Source organism: Pezoporus flaviventris, unplaced genomic scaffold (genome assembly GCF_033815535.1).
Source record: "Pezoporus flaviventris isolate CSIRO_AGI_PZ_B2104156 unplaced genomic scaffold, CSIRO_AGI_Pfla_v1 ptg000047l, whole genome shotgun sequence".
Taxonomy (NCBI): domain Eukaryota; kingdom Metazoa; phylum Chordata; class Aves; order Psittaciformes; family Psittacidae; genus Pezoporus; species Pezoporus flaviventris.
Genome location: NW_026892595.1, coordinates 2735880 through 2753826, shown reverse-complemented (window position 1 = coordinate 2753826; position 17947 = coordinate 2735880). Strand labels below are relative to the sequence as shown.

The window sequence follows — 17947 nt, the reverse complement described above, 5'->3', positions numbered from 1 at the left end:
AAGTATCACCTGTTCTCATTGGAACAAGCAAATACTGAAAGCTCTTTTCAGAACAAACCTAAACTATACATTGGCAATCAGAAAAATTTAACTGTGTGCAATTACACGATACAATTGGTTTGTAAAACATAACTCTCTTCTCATTTACCATAGGGAAAAAGGAAGAAGTTTTAAAAAGTGACTTCTGACAAGTTTTAAATTAGACACAGAGTAACAGTATATAAGGATGGGCTGAAAAGAGAAGTTGCAATCCACTACCCCACTGAGTTTGGAACACAGCCCATTTTTGGTGAAGAGCACTGTTCACTCAATGCTCATAAAAAATATAGACACAAGAATTTCAAAGCTGTTGAACTCTTAAAACTCCTCAAATGTCATTTTCCCAGATACGGTATCATGGAACTCTAACTGCATCCAGTCAGGATACAGATAGAAACTTTGTTTGTTCAAAACTTAGTTATAGACTTTTCTGACTTTTGGCTATAATCTCTTTGTGGGTCAAGAGACAAAAGGTTACAGGTTTAACACTTCTAATTCATAACTACATAGCAGGTGTACTAATATTTTATGTCCCTACTAATATCATGTTGTCCCTGCTCAAGTGGCCTCATTAAAGACGCTGTAATTCTTAAACTCTTAAGCAAGAGATGTACCTCTGTGAATCAAATAGGCAAGAATAAAAAAGAAAGTCTGAGTAACAGTAAAACAAAAAGGAGACCAAATAAAACACGGTAACTTAAATCTATTTCACCATACTAATCTTTACTCTTAAACTTTCAGAACACTTAAGAGATGGTATTTCCAAGACATCTGCAGTCATTCCATAACCACACATTAGCCTGCAATACTAGTCACCACAGAGCTTCCTATACATGCCAAATCCCATTATGGTTTCCTCACATTTCATTTACCCTTATTAATGTATCAGAAAATGAGCCTGAAGTAGGGTAAAAAGAGCGGCAGGTTAACGCTCTTTGAAAACTGAAAAAGGGTAAAAAAAAAGAAAAAAAATATTAGATGCAGATGAGCAAAATGAGAAACATCAGAATGGTTTAACAGACCAAGCAAAAACAAAAAAAGCAAAAAAAACCAAGATAACTAGCTAACTAACTTGCAAGACTTGCAGTGTAAAAGAAACAAACCATTTTAGACTCACAGCTAAAAAATAATTAAAAACCCAAACACAACTGCCCACAACCTGTAACAGTACACATACAGATGCCTACTTAAATCCCTATTTCAACTGCAATACTCAAATGCTTATTCAGAAATTTGCTACCTACTAAGTTATTTCCCTCTTGAAACTGAATTTTTTAACTCTGTTTCCAAAAAAATTTAATTCCACATACACACATGAGCACACCCTCTCCCCTCCAACACTCACTCTGAAAAACAGGTGAGCAATTAGTGTAAAATGTCATATGGTGTGGTTGAAGTAATGGGTAATTGATGAATCCAAGATAAACACACTGGTCCTCAAGAGGCAGATTTACGCCAAGAACAGCACTGCTCAGCTAAAAGAAACTACAATTTACAGCTTAAAGACAGCCATGTTAGTCTCATAAGTACACATTGATGAGTAGAGATTTAATTTGTCTCATACCTTGCTAGTAGAGGCCTTGTAAGTCGTCTTTAATTTCTGAGAAAGCTGACTGGTACTATGACTGGCTGTTGAGACAAATAAATTCAAAGGAAGATATTTCAAACACAGCATTAGCTTTTTTGTGTAAGTAAATGGCATTAATTCCCTTCAATAAAATTCAAAGTTTTGGCCAAAGTAAAAATAAAATTAGTTAAAAAATACTGGCTTAGGATTCTTTGTGGTTCTCTTACCTTTTGCTTTCAGTTGTCCTTTGCTCAGTTCAGCTCCATCAATTGTCTGTCCTTCGGCTGCTAGACGCTCATTCAGTGTATCAATCTCTCTACGTACTAACAAAACCAAAAATTCATATTAATCCCAAAAATTGAGTGTTGCTAGCAATACCATTAACACACTATTTGACAACTGTTATGGTTAGTAAGTAATCTAATTTTAGGCTAAGGACAACAAAAAAGATTGTGATTTTATAAAAGCAAGTCTCACCAAGCCTCATGCTGAATTTTCCAGACATCAACCTTGACCCAGATTCCAAGGAAATACTGGCAGTTTTTAATTACTAATAAATGTGGCTAAGGATTACCAAAATTGCTTCTGTGAAATACAGGGCACATCTGTATTGAATTAAATCCAACAGAAGACAGAAAACTTGCAACATCATAAATATTTTAGCCACAGAATTAGTATGTCATTAACAAAGATTTTAGTAATCACAAAACAGCTTTCTCTCCTGAACGCCTATCTACTATTAGGAGTTTCAGTAAGACAACATAATGCAGCAAATGCGTATTTTAAATACTTTGAAATACACTAAAAACATGTAGAATGACAAACACATTATACATTCAGCTGGTTTAGAAACACTAAATATGATCAAAGTATTTTCATGGCACATCGGACAAAACATGTATTTGTAACAAGAAAACACTTTATCAATAATTTTAACTCTCACCAGTGCCGTTTCAACACAAGACAGAGTGATGGCATAGCTAAAACAAATCAAGTACTCATAAAAGATTGCCAGTGGCTGGGCTGGTTTAAGGTTGCTCAACCTCATTTTATAAAGAACATTTTTGGTGGCATAGTCTCAAAATCTGGGCTGATGCTCTTTCAAGTGTTTTCCTCAGGTGAATTCTTATTGAGAGGCTTTAACCAAGCAGTTCTTGAGGACAAGTCTAGGCCTGTCTTTCCACAAATTCTTAGGACTTTCTTAAAGAAGTTATTCACTCCCAGGCTTTGAAATGTGGGAGAATGTGACACATCAGGAGTATGACTCCTACCATTTCTGAGAAATTCACTGAAGTCGCAGTTCAGCACACCAGAAAAGTCAGTTTACACTTCCATATCACATCAAAGTGCTTGAAATGAATAAAGCAAGATTCTCTTTGCTGTCCCCCTAGTCACATAAACCTAAACTTTTATAAAACACAAACAATATGAGAAGAAGTAAACAAAGAGACAGGCTTGTAGTAACAGATGACTGAAACGAACAAGCCTGGCAGATACATGAGTTGCCTGAAAAGATTAGGGCTGAAGCCTGGAAGGGATAAGAAAAGGAACAAACTAGAATCAGTTGATATAAAGGAAAGGGAGTATAGGAAAAGCCAGGGAGGAAAAACCTGAGATTCTCTCTGTACAGTACCTACAACACTAGTGTAAGAATTAGACGAAGAACAAAAAATAACAGATTGAGAATCAGAAGAGAAAAATTTACAGACGGGGGGGTGCGAAAGAGATCACAAAGGCCAGGAGTGAACTAGAACTGAGAGGTGAAAGAAGATGAAGAAACAGAAATGGAATGCGAAGAAAATAATCATACAATGGAAGGTACAGACAAATTCACCACTTGTTTTCTGACAAACATTTCTGAAGGTTGGAGAGGGAGGCTTGCTACCAGCCAACTTCTCAGCAGGAGGCTGAAAACTCAGCTGTGCAAATTGTTACTAAAAAATAGGTAGTGATGATGTAGCCTTTAACCAACGCAATCTCAGGTTTTAAGAGAATAAAAAACCAGCACATTTGCAAAAAGACCACAAGAGCATTTTTTTAACATGAGTGTTTGGTTTAACTGTGGGAACAGATTAGGTGTGGAAAAGAAACTGACTTAGAGCCAAATCAGGCAGTTTCCACAATGCAGAAGCCAAGCCACACAACACAGCTTCCAAAATCCAGCAAGGACAACTGAGCAGAGGCTTTACCATGTGACTGCCTGTGTTACTTACTTTGGATCCTCTGACATCACCTTGGAACATATTACCATACGACTGCACTGTCATTAAACAAACAATATTTTTTGCAGATAATACCTGGAATGTTTATCTGTGTGCTCCACTTCAACATTCATGATACCGCTGAGGTGCTGGTTATGCAATGTATTAAGAATGATCCAAACGCACCACATTTTACACTTTTTCAAGTAAGACATTTTCCAATTTTATTTAATAATATTCCATCACTAAAATTAAGCTTGTAAATACACAACAAAGCCACAGCCTTCAATGGCTGAACAGAGCTGACAGATTAACATAGTATATGCCAGAGCCTATAATGACAAGGAGGCAGCCACTTTCTTTGCCTAAGAGTCGAGGAGGATGACACACATTAGTTCTCACTTCTTCTATCAAATAGCTAAGAAAGTGCTGTTTCTGAAAAAATATAAACTCCATCTTTGGCTACAAGTTCAAAACAGTTCTTAAGCTCCTCACAGAAAAGCCACACTAATTACACTGCAATATCCAAGGTAAGTATCTCAGCATTACTATATGTTAAATTGAAACAATTCATAAGTTGCTGGAAAAAAAATACTCACATTCCAAATTTTCAATATACAGGTTTTCAAACTCCCGCTCTATTTGTCCAAAAAGTTCAAGGAGTGTATTCCGGATGGAAGATGGTAATTTTGAATCCTAGGACGCAAAATACTGGGGTTTATATATTTTTTTTACATGTATTTTATGTATTTACCCTTCAGTCTTAAACTGGTTTTAACAGTTCTCTCCATCTCCCACCAAGGAGGGAAATTAAAACTACTGCTAGTATAGAACATGAAACAAAAAGCTCTGTGCATCATAAGATTATTCATTTGACATACTCTCTTTAACTGGACAGAATTCAAATCTCCTGTAGGTTTCTTTGACTTTAACTACTGAAAAATTATAAAAGCAAGACACATGTACAACATACTAAAAAAAAAAAAAAAAAAAGAAAAAAACTACAGTATAATGTCAATGTGCTTCCAGTTCAACAGGAAATAATACCTTTGGCTGACAAAGTAATGCAGAAGTTGAATATGCATTAAGTTAGGAAGTTTTCCTCACAATGCACATTATTATCAAAGCTTAGGACAAACTAACCTTTTAAGAGTATTTTTAACTTCTGCCTACTTTTGCCACTATCTGTAACTGTAAAGAAAACTGCAATTTCCAATTCTTCCCTCTCTGATACTACTAAAGCAGCTCATCCTCACAAAGTATTTTAAAGCAAATTCAGAGAGGAGGGCTGTTTTTTTTTCCCTTCAGCATAATCAACATAGCAATTCAAAGGCATAAAATCAAGTATGTAATAAAGCCACTAACACAGGATTTGTATGATCTGAGCTCAATGCACAGCCTGACCATGAGTTTCTGCTGGCATATAAATTAAATTTTATTCATCTGCCTATAAAACAGAGATCATCACCGTAGTTTCCCTGAACAAATGCATGTCGTATGCAAAACAAGTACCTGCTGATTTCTGCTGGGGTTCAAAGTTCTCATTACATCAATGATTTTGTTTATCACTGTTAAGCAGCTGTATTCAAAACCTGAGAAACTGCTATGCAAGGAAAGAAGTTACCCAGATATTACCAATATATCAATATTCATCTGTCAGATATACAGGGAATGAGCCTATCAGCAACATATACTTCCTTTAAAGCAAAAGTTTGTAATTTCAAAATCTTGAAATCATCACCTATGAGCAAAAAAAGAAAACTGAGTCAGCTTCTGCCACAGAACAAAACACTAGTCCAGGTTTAATAATGTTTCAGAAGAAATATTATTAGAATGGAAGTACAAATGTTAGCACAGTACAGCACCCAAATTCGAGTGAACTTCATTATCCAATCAGCAAGTTTAGTGCTGATTATAGCTTGTTTTGTTCTTAAGTGTTTCTGCAAACCCAAATCAAAAGAAATTGGTTCGGTTACTATAAACTGACTGAACCAGAAGGAAGTGTGTGCATACTGTCCATCAGAGGGCAGCATGCACCTTCAATCAAATCAGCCTCTAAGCAACCAGAATTTAATCTCACATTTTGGTTCATAGTGTCGACATGGTTGTCTTCAGAAACAATTAGAAAAGCTTATCATGATCCCGACTTTAAGAGTTATTTCTGAACATCAATTTTGAAGAGCAGAGCAAGAGAAACCACTAATAGCCATGACATAGAGCATGCCTGCTTTGTTTGAAATTCAGTTTTGCATCAGTTTCACAGCAACTTTTAAGCTGTGGCACTGTGCTGGAAATAGTGGTACTATGCTCCTTATGCACCCCCAGGATATTCCTTTTTGCATAGTCTTCCTTGAGACTTGAACTTCTCCCTTGAGACAGTACTTTTGTTCATGAATTTACAGTCAACTAGAATGTGAAATAGATCCTGATTAAAACCAACTTGAACCAAAGAGATTAAACAAGAATACTATACAAAAAAAAAAAAAAAAAACCAACACTGAAGTTAGAAGAATTCTTTCTGATTGCATTACCCAATAATTCCATACAGGAAGGTTATGAAAGAAACCAAGTTATCCTACAACTTTCAAAACAGAAAAGGAGATGTTGGAAAGCTTTTCAGTCTACTTCTCAGAGCCTCAAAGCATAAGCAAATCTGAACTTGTCTTAAAGTAACCAGCATAGTGAAACACATCCACTTCCTTTACTCTCTTTAAAACTGGCATTAAATTAGCTTATTAAAATATCATGTAATAATGTTGTCTGTGTATCTGCAAAAGTACTTCTCTAGATGTCATGTGTTTTACAGCTCCACTGTGAAAGGGCTCCATACTTGTTAGAATCTGCCACCAGCAAGGTTAAAGGTCAGCAAAATTAAATAAGATGCTACATAAAACACTTTAAACATTTACATATTACAATATAAGACACTTTGATAAGAAATACTAAAACAGCATAAAATTTTGGTTTACTACAAGAAGCAAGAGCATGCCTTAACCTCCCAGCTGCCATTTCATTCCTTTCCTGAAGTAAGGCTGTAACTAACAGCCCAAATGCACAAAGTTTCCTAGCCAAGTACTTACATTCTCCAACTTCTAGATGACTACAAACGACAACTTGGGATCTGTTAGTTTCCAGAAAACTAAAACTACTAATCTACTGAACAACAGATTAAATTAAAAAAAGATTAAAAATAAATCACAACACTGAGAAAACACAAGGTTTTCCCTTCAGAGCATCTGCGAAGTCTAGAAAGTGGGGTTCCTCCTAGCCAAACACTGTTGATATTTCAAACTACCTCTGATGAGAATCAAGTTTTGCATCACTTTTGCCAGGCCTGCATTAACATTGTGTAGTTAATCATTGTGTAGTTAATTTAACAATAGTTTTCACACTGATTTTTACTTACCTCTGGCAGCACTATTTCAAACACTTCTCACAGGAGCTTTACCTACAGTTAATCTCAATATTGTTAGGTGGAACACTCCAAGTGCCTCCAGAATGCATCCACTACAGACTGACATGATTAAGAAAACTATCAAAGTTTGTGGTTGCTGTTTTTTGCCTTAAGTTTAACGAAGAAGATCACACCTTTGAATCAAATTTAAAGAAAACCCATACCCCCACAAAACACACACACACACACGCACACAGAAAACCCCACAAACATTTAAGGTAGTTCATGCCTCTGTCACACAGGCAGTATTTGTTTATATTATGGAAAGGAATGCAGAACAGCACTCCCAGTAATACCTTCCCTATCAGAGGCATAATAACAGATGTTTTGGTTTATTCATATTCTTGGGTTACTACTATTCTAAATTCAAGCTTAAAAGATCAAGAATCAATCTTCAACTTTAAGGAAGTGGAGGAGAGATGCACAGCAAAATAAACGGGCTGTTTCTTTGCATTTCTTCATGGTTTTATCATTCACGTAATACACAAAAGCTGATAAAAAGCTCCACAGGTCTGTACAACTCAAAACACTGTCAATGTCCACATCAATAGCCTCCAGAGACAGTCAGCACTTACAAGCAAGAAAGTCTGCTGTTCCTGCAGCTTTACTGGATGTATTTCATTACTTAAGTCTAATTCATTTCTTTGCATGGAAAACACTCATAAAAAAGTTATGGCAGTTACCCAGGCAGCAGTGTGTTATCTTACCTGCCCTTCCAACATGTCTCTTTGCAGTCCTGCCCGTTCTTGCTCGGAACTGTTAGTTCTTCGGATTGAAAGACTGTGTGATTTACGTTTCTGCTTTGCTTGGCGAGCAGATGCACAACTTCCACTTTCTATTGGCATTACTTCAAAAAAACAGCTTCACAGAGGCTCCTATGATAAACTAAGGACAAGCGTTACACATTACAAATTGCCTTGCCAAACTAACCAGAGTTTAAAATTTGTTTTTCTCAAAATACTTAGTTCTCTTAGTTCTTCTAAATTTTGGAGGAGTTCGGGTTGTCATTACAAAGAAGGGATCCCTATTTACTGACAACTATTCTTCAAACAACATTAAAATCAAAACCACATATGCATATACATAAAGTGGAATAACTTTGGCATTTCTTATTCATTAGCTATCAAACCTTCACAAAAGGAAAATAAATTCCATGACCTTGCTCATTTTGGAGAACAGTAGCAGAGGCAGCCCCAAAATGCTTCCAGGAAACAACTACTAGACATACTATAGTTCACTGAAATGCATGCAAAATTAAAACCCAGCTGGAAAATGAAAGCAAACAGACATGATAATTTAGGGACACTGTCAGGTTACAAATGTATTATGCAACATCAAGTGTTAGTATACCAAGTGTAACAGGTGTGCCTGTTTACACATAAGCAGAATTAATTTTAATGGAGGAGTTCTGAAAACCACTTTCCACCATTTTTGACAGCTCATGGTTTCACTTTCTTGATAGTAAAAGTGCACATGAATTTAGGAGAATAGTGAAAGTGCACCTGACTTACCAGGCCATTGCTGTTAAATTTTGTCAGCTTGTCAAAGCCACATATGCATTTTAATAACTAGAAACACCTGACAGTATCACCAACTAATATTACCATGCGTGATCTACTGCTTTCCTCTGTTTAAGAAAAATCAAATGATTTTTGATTTCTTACATAAATGTGGAGAATACATTCTTCAGCGTTGAAATTTGATTTACTTTTTTTTTTTTAACAAAAGTTTAATTACTGGAATTTATTTCTTATTTACTTAACCCTCATATTCAAAAGGAATTATTTTTAGTTCCAAGGGGTACCAGTTGTTAAACATTTCAAATGGTTTAGGATTGACAACTCAGAATTTTTCAATCAGGAACACTGAAAACAAATAAAATTTAAAAATAAAAATTCATTCTCCAGCATCAATAATTTCTGAAACAATATTTTCAACTTAAAAGAGCTGCAATAGTCTGAAGAGAAATAGGAGAGCAGAGCTGGCAAAGCTAACAAGGCAACTGAGCTTCCTTTTAAATAAGCTTATCAGAGAATATTTAAACCAAACCCAGGGCCACTTCCAATTTAAGATCCGCCAACACACTGGATCTCAAGCTAGGAATGAGCACCACCACTATTAACAAGACTAGGCATTAACCAGGTCAGTGAGTTTGACACAGTATTTTCAGCTTTTTAACACATCATAAAGCCAAGGAAAAACGTATCTTACTAGAAACAAAGTATGCACCATGAATAAAAACATCTTTACATTTTCTTTGGGTTTTTGATACCATGAAATGAAAATTATGAAGGTATATAAATTTATATCAAAATGAGATGAGATTTAGTTAAGGTTTTGATGCCCATCCATCTCCAAGTTTGCTCATTAAAAAAAGGTGGTATTTTAATTATCTTTTGGAACACCCGAGTTTCAGTAACCTGACATCAACTCCATAGAGAATCTAAAATAAAATTCAGGTTGCACCAGTTCCATGCACTGCACTGAAATTATTTTGTTCATTTTCTCTGGACTCTTCATAGTCCTCCCCTGCACCTAATCCCATCAGAGCTTTTTATGTGTGATTAATCAGTAGTAACTAACTGGATATAGTGACAAATTAAGGACAAAAGAAGAGAAAATCTACCATTGGGTAGTTTCTTATTTGACTAGATTTCTTTTTTCACTGGACTAGATTCCTCTACCAGAGAAAGAGAGAGAGAACGGAAATTAAAATAAAAAATTAAATAACATCCCATAAATAAGTTACTGCCAATTTTCTGGGCTTCACAAAGTATCTTCCTGTTCTTAGACATATGGTCCTTAGAATTAGGAACAGGTTTTCAGCGCTCATCACACTTCTCTTTATTTTCAAAATATGATCAGATCCCAAATGCATGTTTATTCTCCTCACTTCCACCCTCCTTCCTATCTCCCTTGGGAACCACTCTTTCAATGGCTTTCAGTTTACCCTTTTCTGCAGCATTTGGGATCACTTTTTAAGGCCCGAAGCAACAAACACACATAGGTGTGCTAAACAGTTCTGTATCTATACCTACACAGTTACATATAAGCACACTGGTCAGGTAACACTGTTTCATAAAGGCCTGTGTTAAAAGAAAAAAATCATTTCTGATTTCTGCCAGATACGGCTCCTGAGCTGTAGTTACAGAGATGTTGATATGGTTTATGCCTTACCTGGTATTGTTTTAACTACGGTAACTTTTATTTGCCTTCTGCTGCCAAGCCACTTCATTTTAGGGGACTTTACCAAGAAATATTCTTTGCTGGATTGATTCATAAAATCATAGAATTGTTTCAGTTGACAAGAACCTTCAAAGGTCATCTAGTACAACTCCGCTGCAGTGAGGGACATCTTCAAATAGATTGGGTTGCTCAGAGCCTCATTCCAACCTAACCTTGAGTATTTTCAGGAATGGGACATCCATCGCCTCTCTGGGCTATCTGTTCCAGTTATTTTACCCCCCTCACTGTAAAATCTAATCTTGTATCTAATCTAAATCTACCCTTTTTTGGTTTGAAAGCATTACCCCATGTCCGTCACTAAAGATCCTGGCAATAAGTAATTTTCTTTCTTATAGTAAGTACTAAAAAGACACAGTAAGGTCTCCTCAGGCTGAACAAGACCAAGTCTCTCAGCCTTTCCTCATAGGAGAGGTGCTCCAGCCCTCTGATTTTATTTGTGGCCTCCTCTGGACTCACTCCAACAGGTGATGTGTCACACGCCACAACTGGCTTTCTAAGGCACAGGTGCACTTTGCTACCTCATATCTGATTTTTCATGCCCTGGTATACTCAAGTCCTTCTCTGCAGGGCTGCTCTCAATCCATTCATCCTCCAGTCTGCATCGATAGTGGGGACTGCCCTGGCCCAGGTGTAGGACTTTGCACTTGGCCTTGTTGAACTTCATGAGGCTCACATGGGCCCACTCCTCAAAGCCTGTCCAGGCCTCTCTGGATAGTATCCTTTCCCTCCAGTGTGTCAGTGCACCACTCACTATACCACTCAGCATCAATATATTTAGATTTGGCAGCTACACATTCTAGCAAGTAGAATTTAAAGGGACACTGTTGAATGCATGAGATTATATTTTTACACAGTGAAATGCTCACTTTAACTACACAAAAGTTTCTACTTTCACAGTTCATAAGCAAACAGGAACAATTAGGTAAGAACCACCACCATTACTCTATTTGGTAGCAGCACTTCACCTGCAGCCAGTGTCATTGACAGTAATCGCACTCTCCTCATGCACCAGCATGACCACATCACTCATGCACTATTCTGGAGAGAGCAAGCATGCACACTCTTCCCCAGGCTCTGCAAGAGGGTGCTGCACACAGCCATAAGCCAAGCTGAAATCAGAGGCAACAAGCAGGCAGGTGCATACAAAGGACAGGAAGGAGAAGCCAGAGGGAACTAGATTCACTGCCTTTAATATTGTTCTGAATTCCACCAAATAGCCTTACAAACTTTCAGTAAGGGAGCAATAATTAAAGAGTTTTTAGAACCAGGACGTAAATTCAGTTTTAAAAGTGACAGTGTCCCTTTAAATATTAACTTAACTTTGACAATTTCAGAGCTATTTTGATGCTAATTGCAACAGTAAGAAGCTACAGGTTTTCCAAGAGCATATTTCACATAACAGATCCTTGGCAATATGATGCTGAAAAAAAAAAAAAAAAAGTGCTCATTTCTAGCAGTTACCTGATTCCCCTTATTATGTAAGGTTTTCAAACAATGAAAATTACCTGTCCAGTATATCAGTGTCATGTTACATATCCTATGAAAACCATATTAAATATTGATTAGTGAAACAGTCAGTAGCATACAAACCAAAGTCTTTCACATTTTTGAAACTTCTGTAGTTAGAACACACCAGATGACAGGAAAGGGGGATGAGGGAAAACATCAACACAAGTCAAGACTAAGCATCAAATCCCAGCCAAACAAATAAAAAAAAGGCTTCAAAATGACCCACTATATATTGTTAGTCAGATGTAGGTAATCATAACTTTTGAGTGTTACAAATGGGTTCTGAAAAGTTAAATTCACTTTCCTTCTACTTAGTAATACTGTAAGTCAAATGAAAAATCACCAGTAAGTATGGGAGTCTGGTTTCCTCAACGAAGTACAACCATGTTCACAAAAGCTAAAAAGTAGCAATCAAGAGTAAAAAAGGCTGAAGTACTAAGGGAAAAAAAAGCAATCAGAAAAAGGGGCAGAGTCTCGTATTACTAAGCTATATTCATTAAGGGTGGCAGTTCACAAGTACTGTATTATTAAAAAGTGTGCTTATGAGACATACTGATTTTTTTGGCTCAATTGCTCTTGAAAACAAGACGTTTGCATAGTGTTTTTCATGCAATGATTTGTCAAAGCCTCAAGAGAACAAATTTCTGAAAAAATTAATCAGCAGAAGTAGGGGAAAAAAATATGCCCTAGAAAATATCTAGACCACAGGTGACTACTACTTTCTGAATACAAAGATACTTCAGTATTTTGGTTATGCTGTTTAATTAATCTCACAGCATATGTTACAGCACATTAAAGTTCTGCCACCTACCTTTCTGTAGCAGATGTTACTATGTATTCAGTCACAGGAAATATTTCAACAGAATAACAGTGAAGAGCAGATGTGTAACCGAGTACTGTTCTGTCCAGCTACAACAGAGAAATGGCACGAAAAGTGCACACACACATATCTTACTAGACTTAAAAATCCAGTGCAGCAGTCAACTAATTCTACTTGCCTACTTCTTCTATGCTTGAATATGGAACAAGTAAACTGCTGAAGGAAAGTATTTCTGGGGTATGCATTCTGCTGAAGCCAGGGAGAAAATCTGTTTTAAGAAGTGTCAGAGCACAGAATGTCGACAGTATTGCATTTCCTTTTTTGTTCAGTCAAGATAACACACAAGTCTGTAAAGGGAAAGCACCAGCAAGTTTCAGCAACATCTCTTACCCAAGCTCTCCCTATTCCATTGTGTTCAGAGTTTAGCAATAGTAATACTTACTATTTAAATGACTGTGACAAAAAAAAAAAAGAAAGCATAAAACCCACCTACAACACAGAAACAATTCTTAAATCTCTAAGTCTCAGGTGTTTCAAGCAAAATTTCAGTGCATACTACATAAAAAATAAACACTTTTTACAATAGTAATTATTGTCCTGTGCAACATTAAAACCTTACAATAAAAAGATGCCAGTTAACATGAGATTTGCTCTTTTTTCACAAAGCAGAGAGGGAAAGTGGAAAGAAAGGAGAATGATTACAGCTATTAAGTTCTTAATTACATGTAACTCAGTTTGACAGCATTACTCATGAGTTAAAGGAATTTAAGTATCAATATATACCACTACAATCTTCATTCATATGCAAAGAAATCAGACTTAAAGGAGTAAAACTTCTATTTTGAGGTCTTTGGTGAACAATTTGTTTCAAGGATGCTGTACACTCAAGTACCGTTAATTCAATGCAAGCTGTAAGAATACAGCACCTGAGAAAGATCAGGCCAAACCAACTTCTTTGTAAGACTAGTTGTTTTGCTAAAGATAAATATTTAGGAAACAAAGACATTCCAGATCATCACAGAAGACACTAGAACCACTGATAAGGGTTCTCCAACCTTATGAAATCACTTGAGCATTACAACATTGATTTTTTTTCTAAATTTAGCACAGCATTCTTTCAAACAGAACTGGATGTTCCTCAAAATATAAAAGGGGAAAGCATCCACTACTGAAAAGGCAACAACTTACCCCTGACAGAAAGCATAGTAAAGAAGCTGCACTAATGAATTTTAAGTATGTTATACAGCTGGAAATCAATGATAAAAGCTTTAACACATTAGTAAGGATCTACTCTGAGCAAGCTTCTAACACCAACATCCAGGCATAAGCCAGCCCAGTTTTGCTGCTAGCAAGCTTTGATCTTGCTAGTTCAACTATGTCAGCAAATTCTGCAATGATACAAAAAGCTGTGCAGACCTAGACTACAAAACAGTCTGCTAAGGCAAGAAATGATGCTCTCAACCATACTGACTTATTTCAACTAATATTAAACAACAATAATTATCAAACTTGGATTATTTAACTGTGCTCACTGTTTCAAGTAGCATAAATGGTACAGGGTACAGTATAAGCTTACATTTAACACTAGTTAGTTATGACAGATACATACTATGAGTATATACCATACCTTGTTTTATTAATAGGTGTTGATTAGTTAACTTATTAGAGAGTTCAGTGGATAGCATCAGGTCCTGCTAAATTACTTACACCTGGTTAAATTCTAAAACATGTTTGAAGGCTACTCTATTTCCTTAGCTGTTTCATAGGTATTTTACCTCCCATTCCTGTACTAGCAAATCCTTAATAGCCTAGGAATTCTCTGCCTGCATGCACAGGTATGCAAATGCAGTACCTGAGGGTGAGGAATCCTAAGGAAGTTGAAGAGCAAAGGCGGTTTCACCAGGTATTTGTTTCAGGAAGCACTGCACCACATTCAGAGGCTAGAATCTTACTGTGCTACTCTCTAAACAGGCATTATTTAGGTAGTTATTACCGATGTACTAGATAAACTTTTATAATGCTTTTATGCAAGCAGAGTGACCTCTAATATCATTGCTGGGAATATATTAATTGCTAATAAATTAGAATATTTTACTGTTAAAGACATCAACAAAAGCAAGTAACTTTGACACTAACTATAACACATTCAGCAAGGTTTTCTGAAGCACCAAATAAATACAGCACATTCTTGAAGCTTTTCCTCATGTGGCCTACTACAGAGAACCACCAAATCTTTCAACAGCACATGTAATAGCAATGCAAGCACCAAGTCCTACCATTTTCAAACACCAAGACAGTCTCAAAATAGTCAGTATATATTACTCGAGGATGAGAAAATAACAAATCACCCCAGCGTCTAAAGACACCATCACGATTCCTGTCCATTCCTCCAGGGTCATGAACAGGGTACTAATAAACTCTCCCCCCAGAGGTTTGAAGATCTGGTCTCTGGAACAAGCCCCTCACCCGGCCTTACAACACAAGCTGCTAGTCTTAGCCCCAAGAATGCCATGACATAAAGTCTCATTTCAAACGTATAAAATGCAATACCACTTAACTTCTCCTTACTTGACATATACTAGTTCTGGCTTGCAATTTCTGGATTTTTGTAGGAGTAAGCTCTTTTAAGGCACTATCAGCACACTCACAATGTTTCTCCCATGACTGTACCAACACCCTCAAGCATTTCAGTCCATACAAGAGACTGCATCCTTTAAACAAGTCCTAAATTTAAAAGGCAGTGGAATAGCATGTCTACATTAGAGAGACAGTCTTATCTTAGAATTAGATTTAACATGATCAGCCTAGTTTAGGGACAAATGTACACATAAACTACAGGCATTAAAGAAACATACAACAAAACACACACACAAAAAAACATTACTGTGTTCTCTGCCTTAAATTCTTATGTTGGGTTCAGGCACCTTCTCTTAAAATAACTGCCCAAGTCCACAACACACAAAGCTACATTTAAAGTTATTACAACAAGACAGGTCAGGGTTGACACACGCATACACACACACACACAAGATCCTATCTAATGTAAACCACGCATTACAAAACATACTTGAGGATTGAGGTTACCAGCTCCCTTTCAAAAACATCACACAAGAAATGCCAGCAGCAGGCTTGGTTGGAAAACAGTTTAAGAAATTTGCTTAAGGAGAACGATACTGCTGTTACGTTGCAAAATGGGTGCCTGAACAACAGACATTTGTATAATTTCAAGGTGTACTCAATGACACTGAATCACTTCAAAGAAGCTGCTCCACCAGTTCTTTACGTACATCTTCCATGAAATACTGTTATAGAAGGCACACTTTAAAACACCATAACAAAACAAACTTTCACAAGCTGAAAGATGTAACAAGAAGGATAAAGACATACAGAAATTTCTCTTTCCTTGCAAACACCAAGGTGTCCCTGAACAACGGTTCAAGTCGTAACTTGAAAAAGTTTTCCTTGTTTTGCATAAGCACAATCTACTTATTTAATTTCCTTCTGCAAATGGAACCTGACATCCACTCAATCTCTGAAAGAGCAGACATTAATTCTCTCCTTCAGATTTGTTTTCACAATTTTTAGCTCAGGAAGTTAAATACTGCAAATGGCTTTTTACAGACTTAACTTTTACCCATCTTGGAGCGTTCTGAGCCATGCTCCTGCTGCTGGAGGCCATATCTACCCTGTCCCAGCACAAACTTCATGTTGTCAGGCAGTTGTACCCTACTTCAAGGAACATGGGTGTTTCACTTTTACTCCATTTGTACGTATGTCAGAGAATCTGAACTCACATTAGTTACGCACTAGTGTAAGCCAATGAGGTACCACTACACTTGGCTTGCCCTTAGGATTTGCGGTAGGACACAAAGTTAGGGACCAGAGTCTCCTCAACAGGAGCCCTTGGTTTCATTTCACTATCTGCAGACCTGCAACCACCCCTACAGCCTCGGGCTGGAAGTGGTTAAAAAACACCCCAAGCAAATAAAGAAAAACACACAAGACAGGAAAACAGTAAGAAGGGCTAATTTTCGGTTATTTAGGGTTCTAAGAGAGAACCCGCAGGTCATTTCATGCGAAATAAACCGGAATAGGACGGGCTGGGAGGGGGTGCCAAGGCAGGAGCCCCGCTTGACGGCACAGGCCTGGCGAGGCGGCGGCACTGCACAGGTCACACCGCTGCCCCGCTTCCCCCGAGACCCCTTCCCGGGCGTCCCGCCCAGCTCTGCAGCCCGACCCCTCCCTTTCCCCCCCCCCCCCGGCCCTCCCGCGCCAGGCCGCGCCCGCAGCCCCGCTGGGGATCCACTGTCCGCGGCGGCGGGGGGCCTGGCTGGGCGGGAAGATGGCGGAGGGTCTGCGCCCCGCTGAGGGGAGCGGGGAAAGGGGAGCGGGGAAAGGGGGGCGCCGAGGCCGCCCGCACTCACCTGTCAGCCACAGCCGGGGCGGCGGGCGGGAAGGGGAAGGGCTGCAGGCAGCGGGGGGGGGGGAGGAGAAGGAGGAGGGTGGTGGCGGGAGGAGCAGCGACGCGACGCGCCTCTCTGGTGAGGAGCCCCCGGGGCGACATCCGGCGACGGGCGGAAGCGGCCCGCGGCCCCCGCTCGCCGCCATGGCGACGGGGTAGGTAGCGGGAGAGCACTCCGCGCCACCGGCCGAACCTCCCTCACCCCCGGCAGCCGCGAGCGGCTTATGTACGAGGGCTCGGAAGTGCCACCGGGCCAGGGCACGGGCCCCCATGGGACGGCTTGCTTGGTTTGGGATAGGCTCCGTAAGCCCTGATAGATGGGAACCTGGGCACTCGACCTGAGGTGTGGCAACGAACACGGACCCTCCACAGAAACAGACCGACAGCACAGCAGCGGGCCGTGCCTGGCTGCGGGAATGGGGGCACCGCCACTTCCCCCTGCTTCGGTGGTTACCTTCCAACCCCTCAGCTCCGAGGCGTTCATTTAATGCTGATACTGAAAAAGCCGAGTTGCATTTCATCCTAACTATTGCCCAAGCGGACCACTGTGGACGGTCAAGGGAGATGAAGCTTTCCTGGAACACTGCTGGAACCCTTATTTTGTAATACAGAATGGCTGGAACATGCCGAATCTGGACTTACTCTGCTT

At 38.6% G+C, this 17947-nt stretch overlaps 1 protein-coding gene across 2 annotated transcripts in view; it reads right to left on the bottom strand.

Moving 5' to 3' along the window:
• Positions 1-17370, bottom strand: part of WDR37 (WD repeat domain 37) — a 42073-nt gene extending 24703 nt beyond the window's left edge. Inside the window, exons 1-6 of one of the 2 annotated variants that reach the window (XM_061468037.1) lie at positions 17261-17370; positions 12013-12044; positions 7969-8146; positions 4407-4503; positions 1834-1929; positions 1604-1668 (exon numbers count right to left, since the gene is read on the bottom strand). In XM_061468037.1, coding sequence (XP_061324021.1) covers positions 1604-1668; positions 1834-1929; positions 4407-4503; positions 7969-8106 — 396 coding nt within the window. In that variant the 5' untranslated portion in view covers positions 8107-8146; positions 12013-12044; positions 17261-17370. The remainder of the gene's footprint in view (positions 1-1603; positions 1669-1833; positions 1930-4406; positions 4504-7968; positions 8147-12012; positions 12045-17260) is intronic. The other variant, XM_061468036.1, reaches the window with a different exon arrangement.
• Positions 17371-17947: the final 577 nt, after the last annotated feature.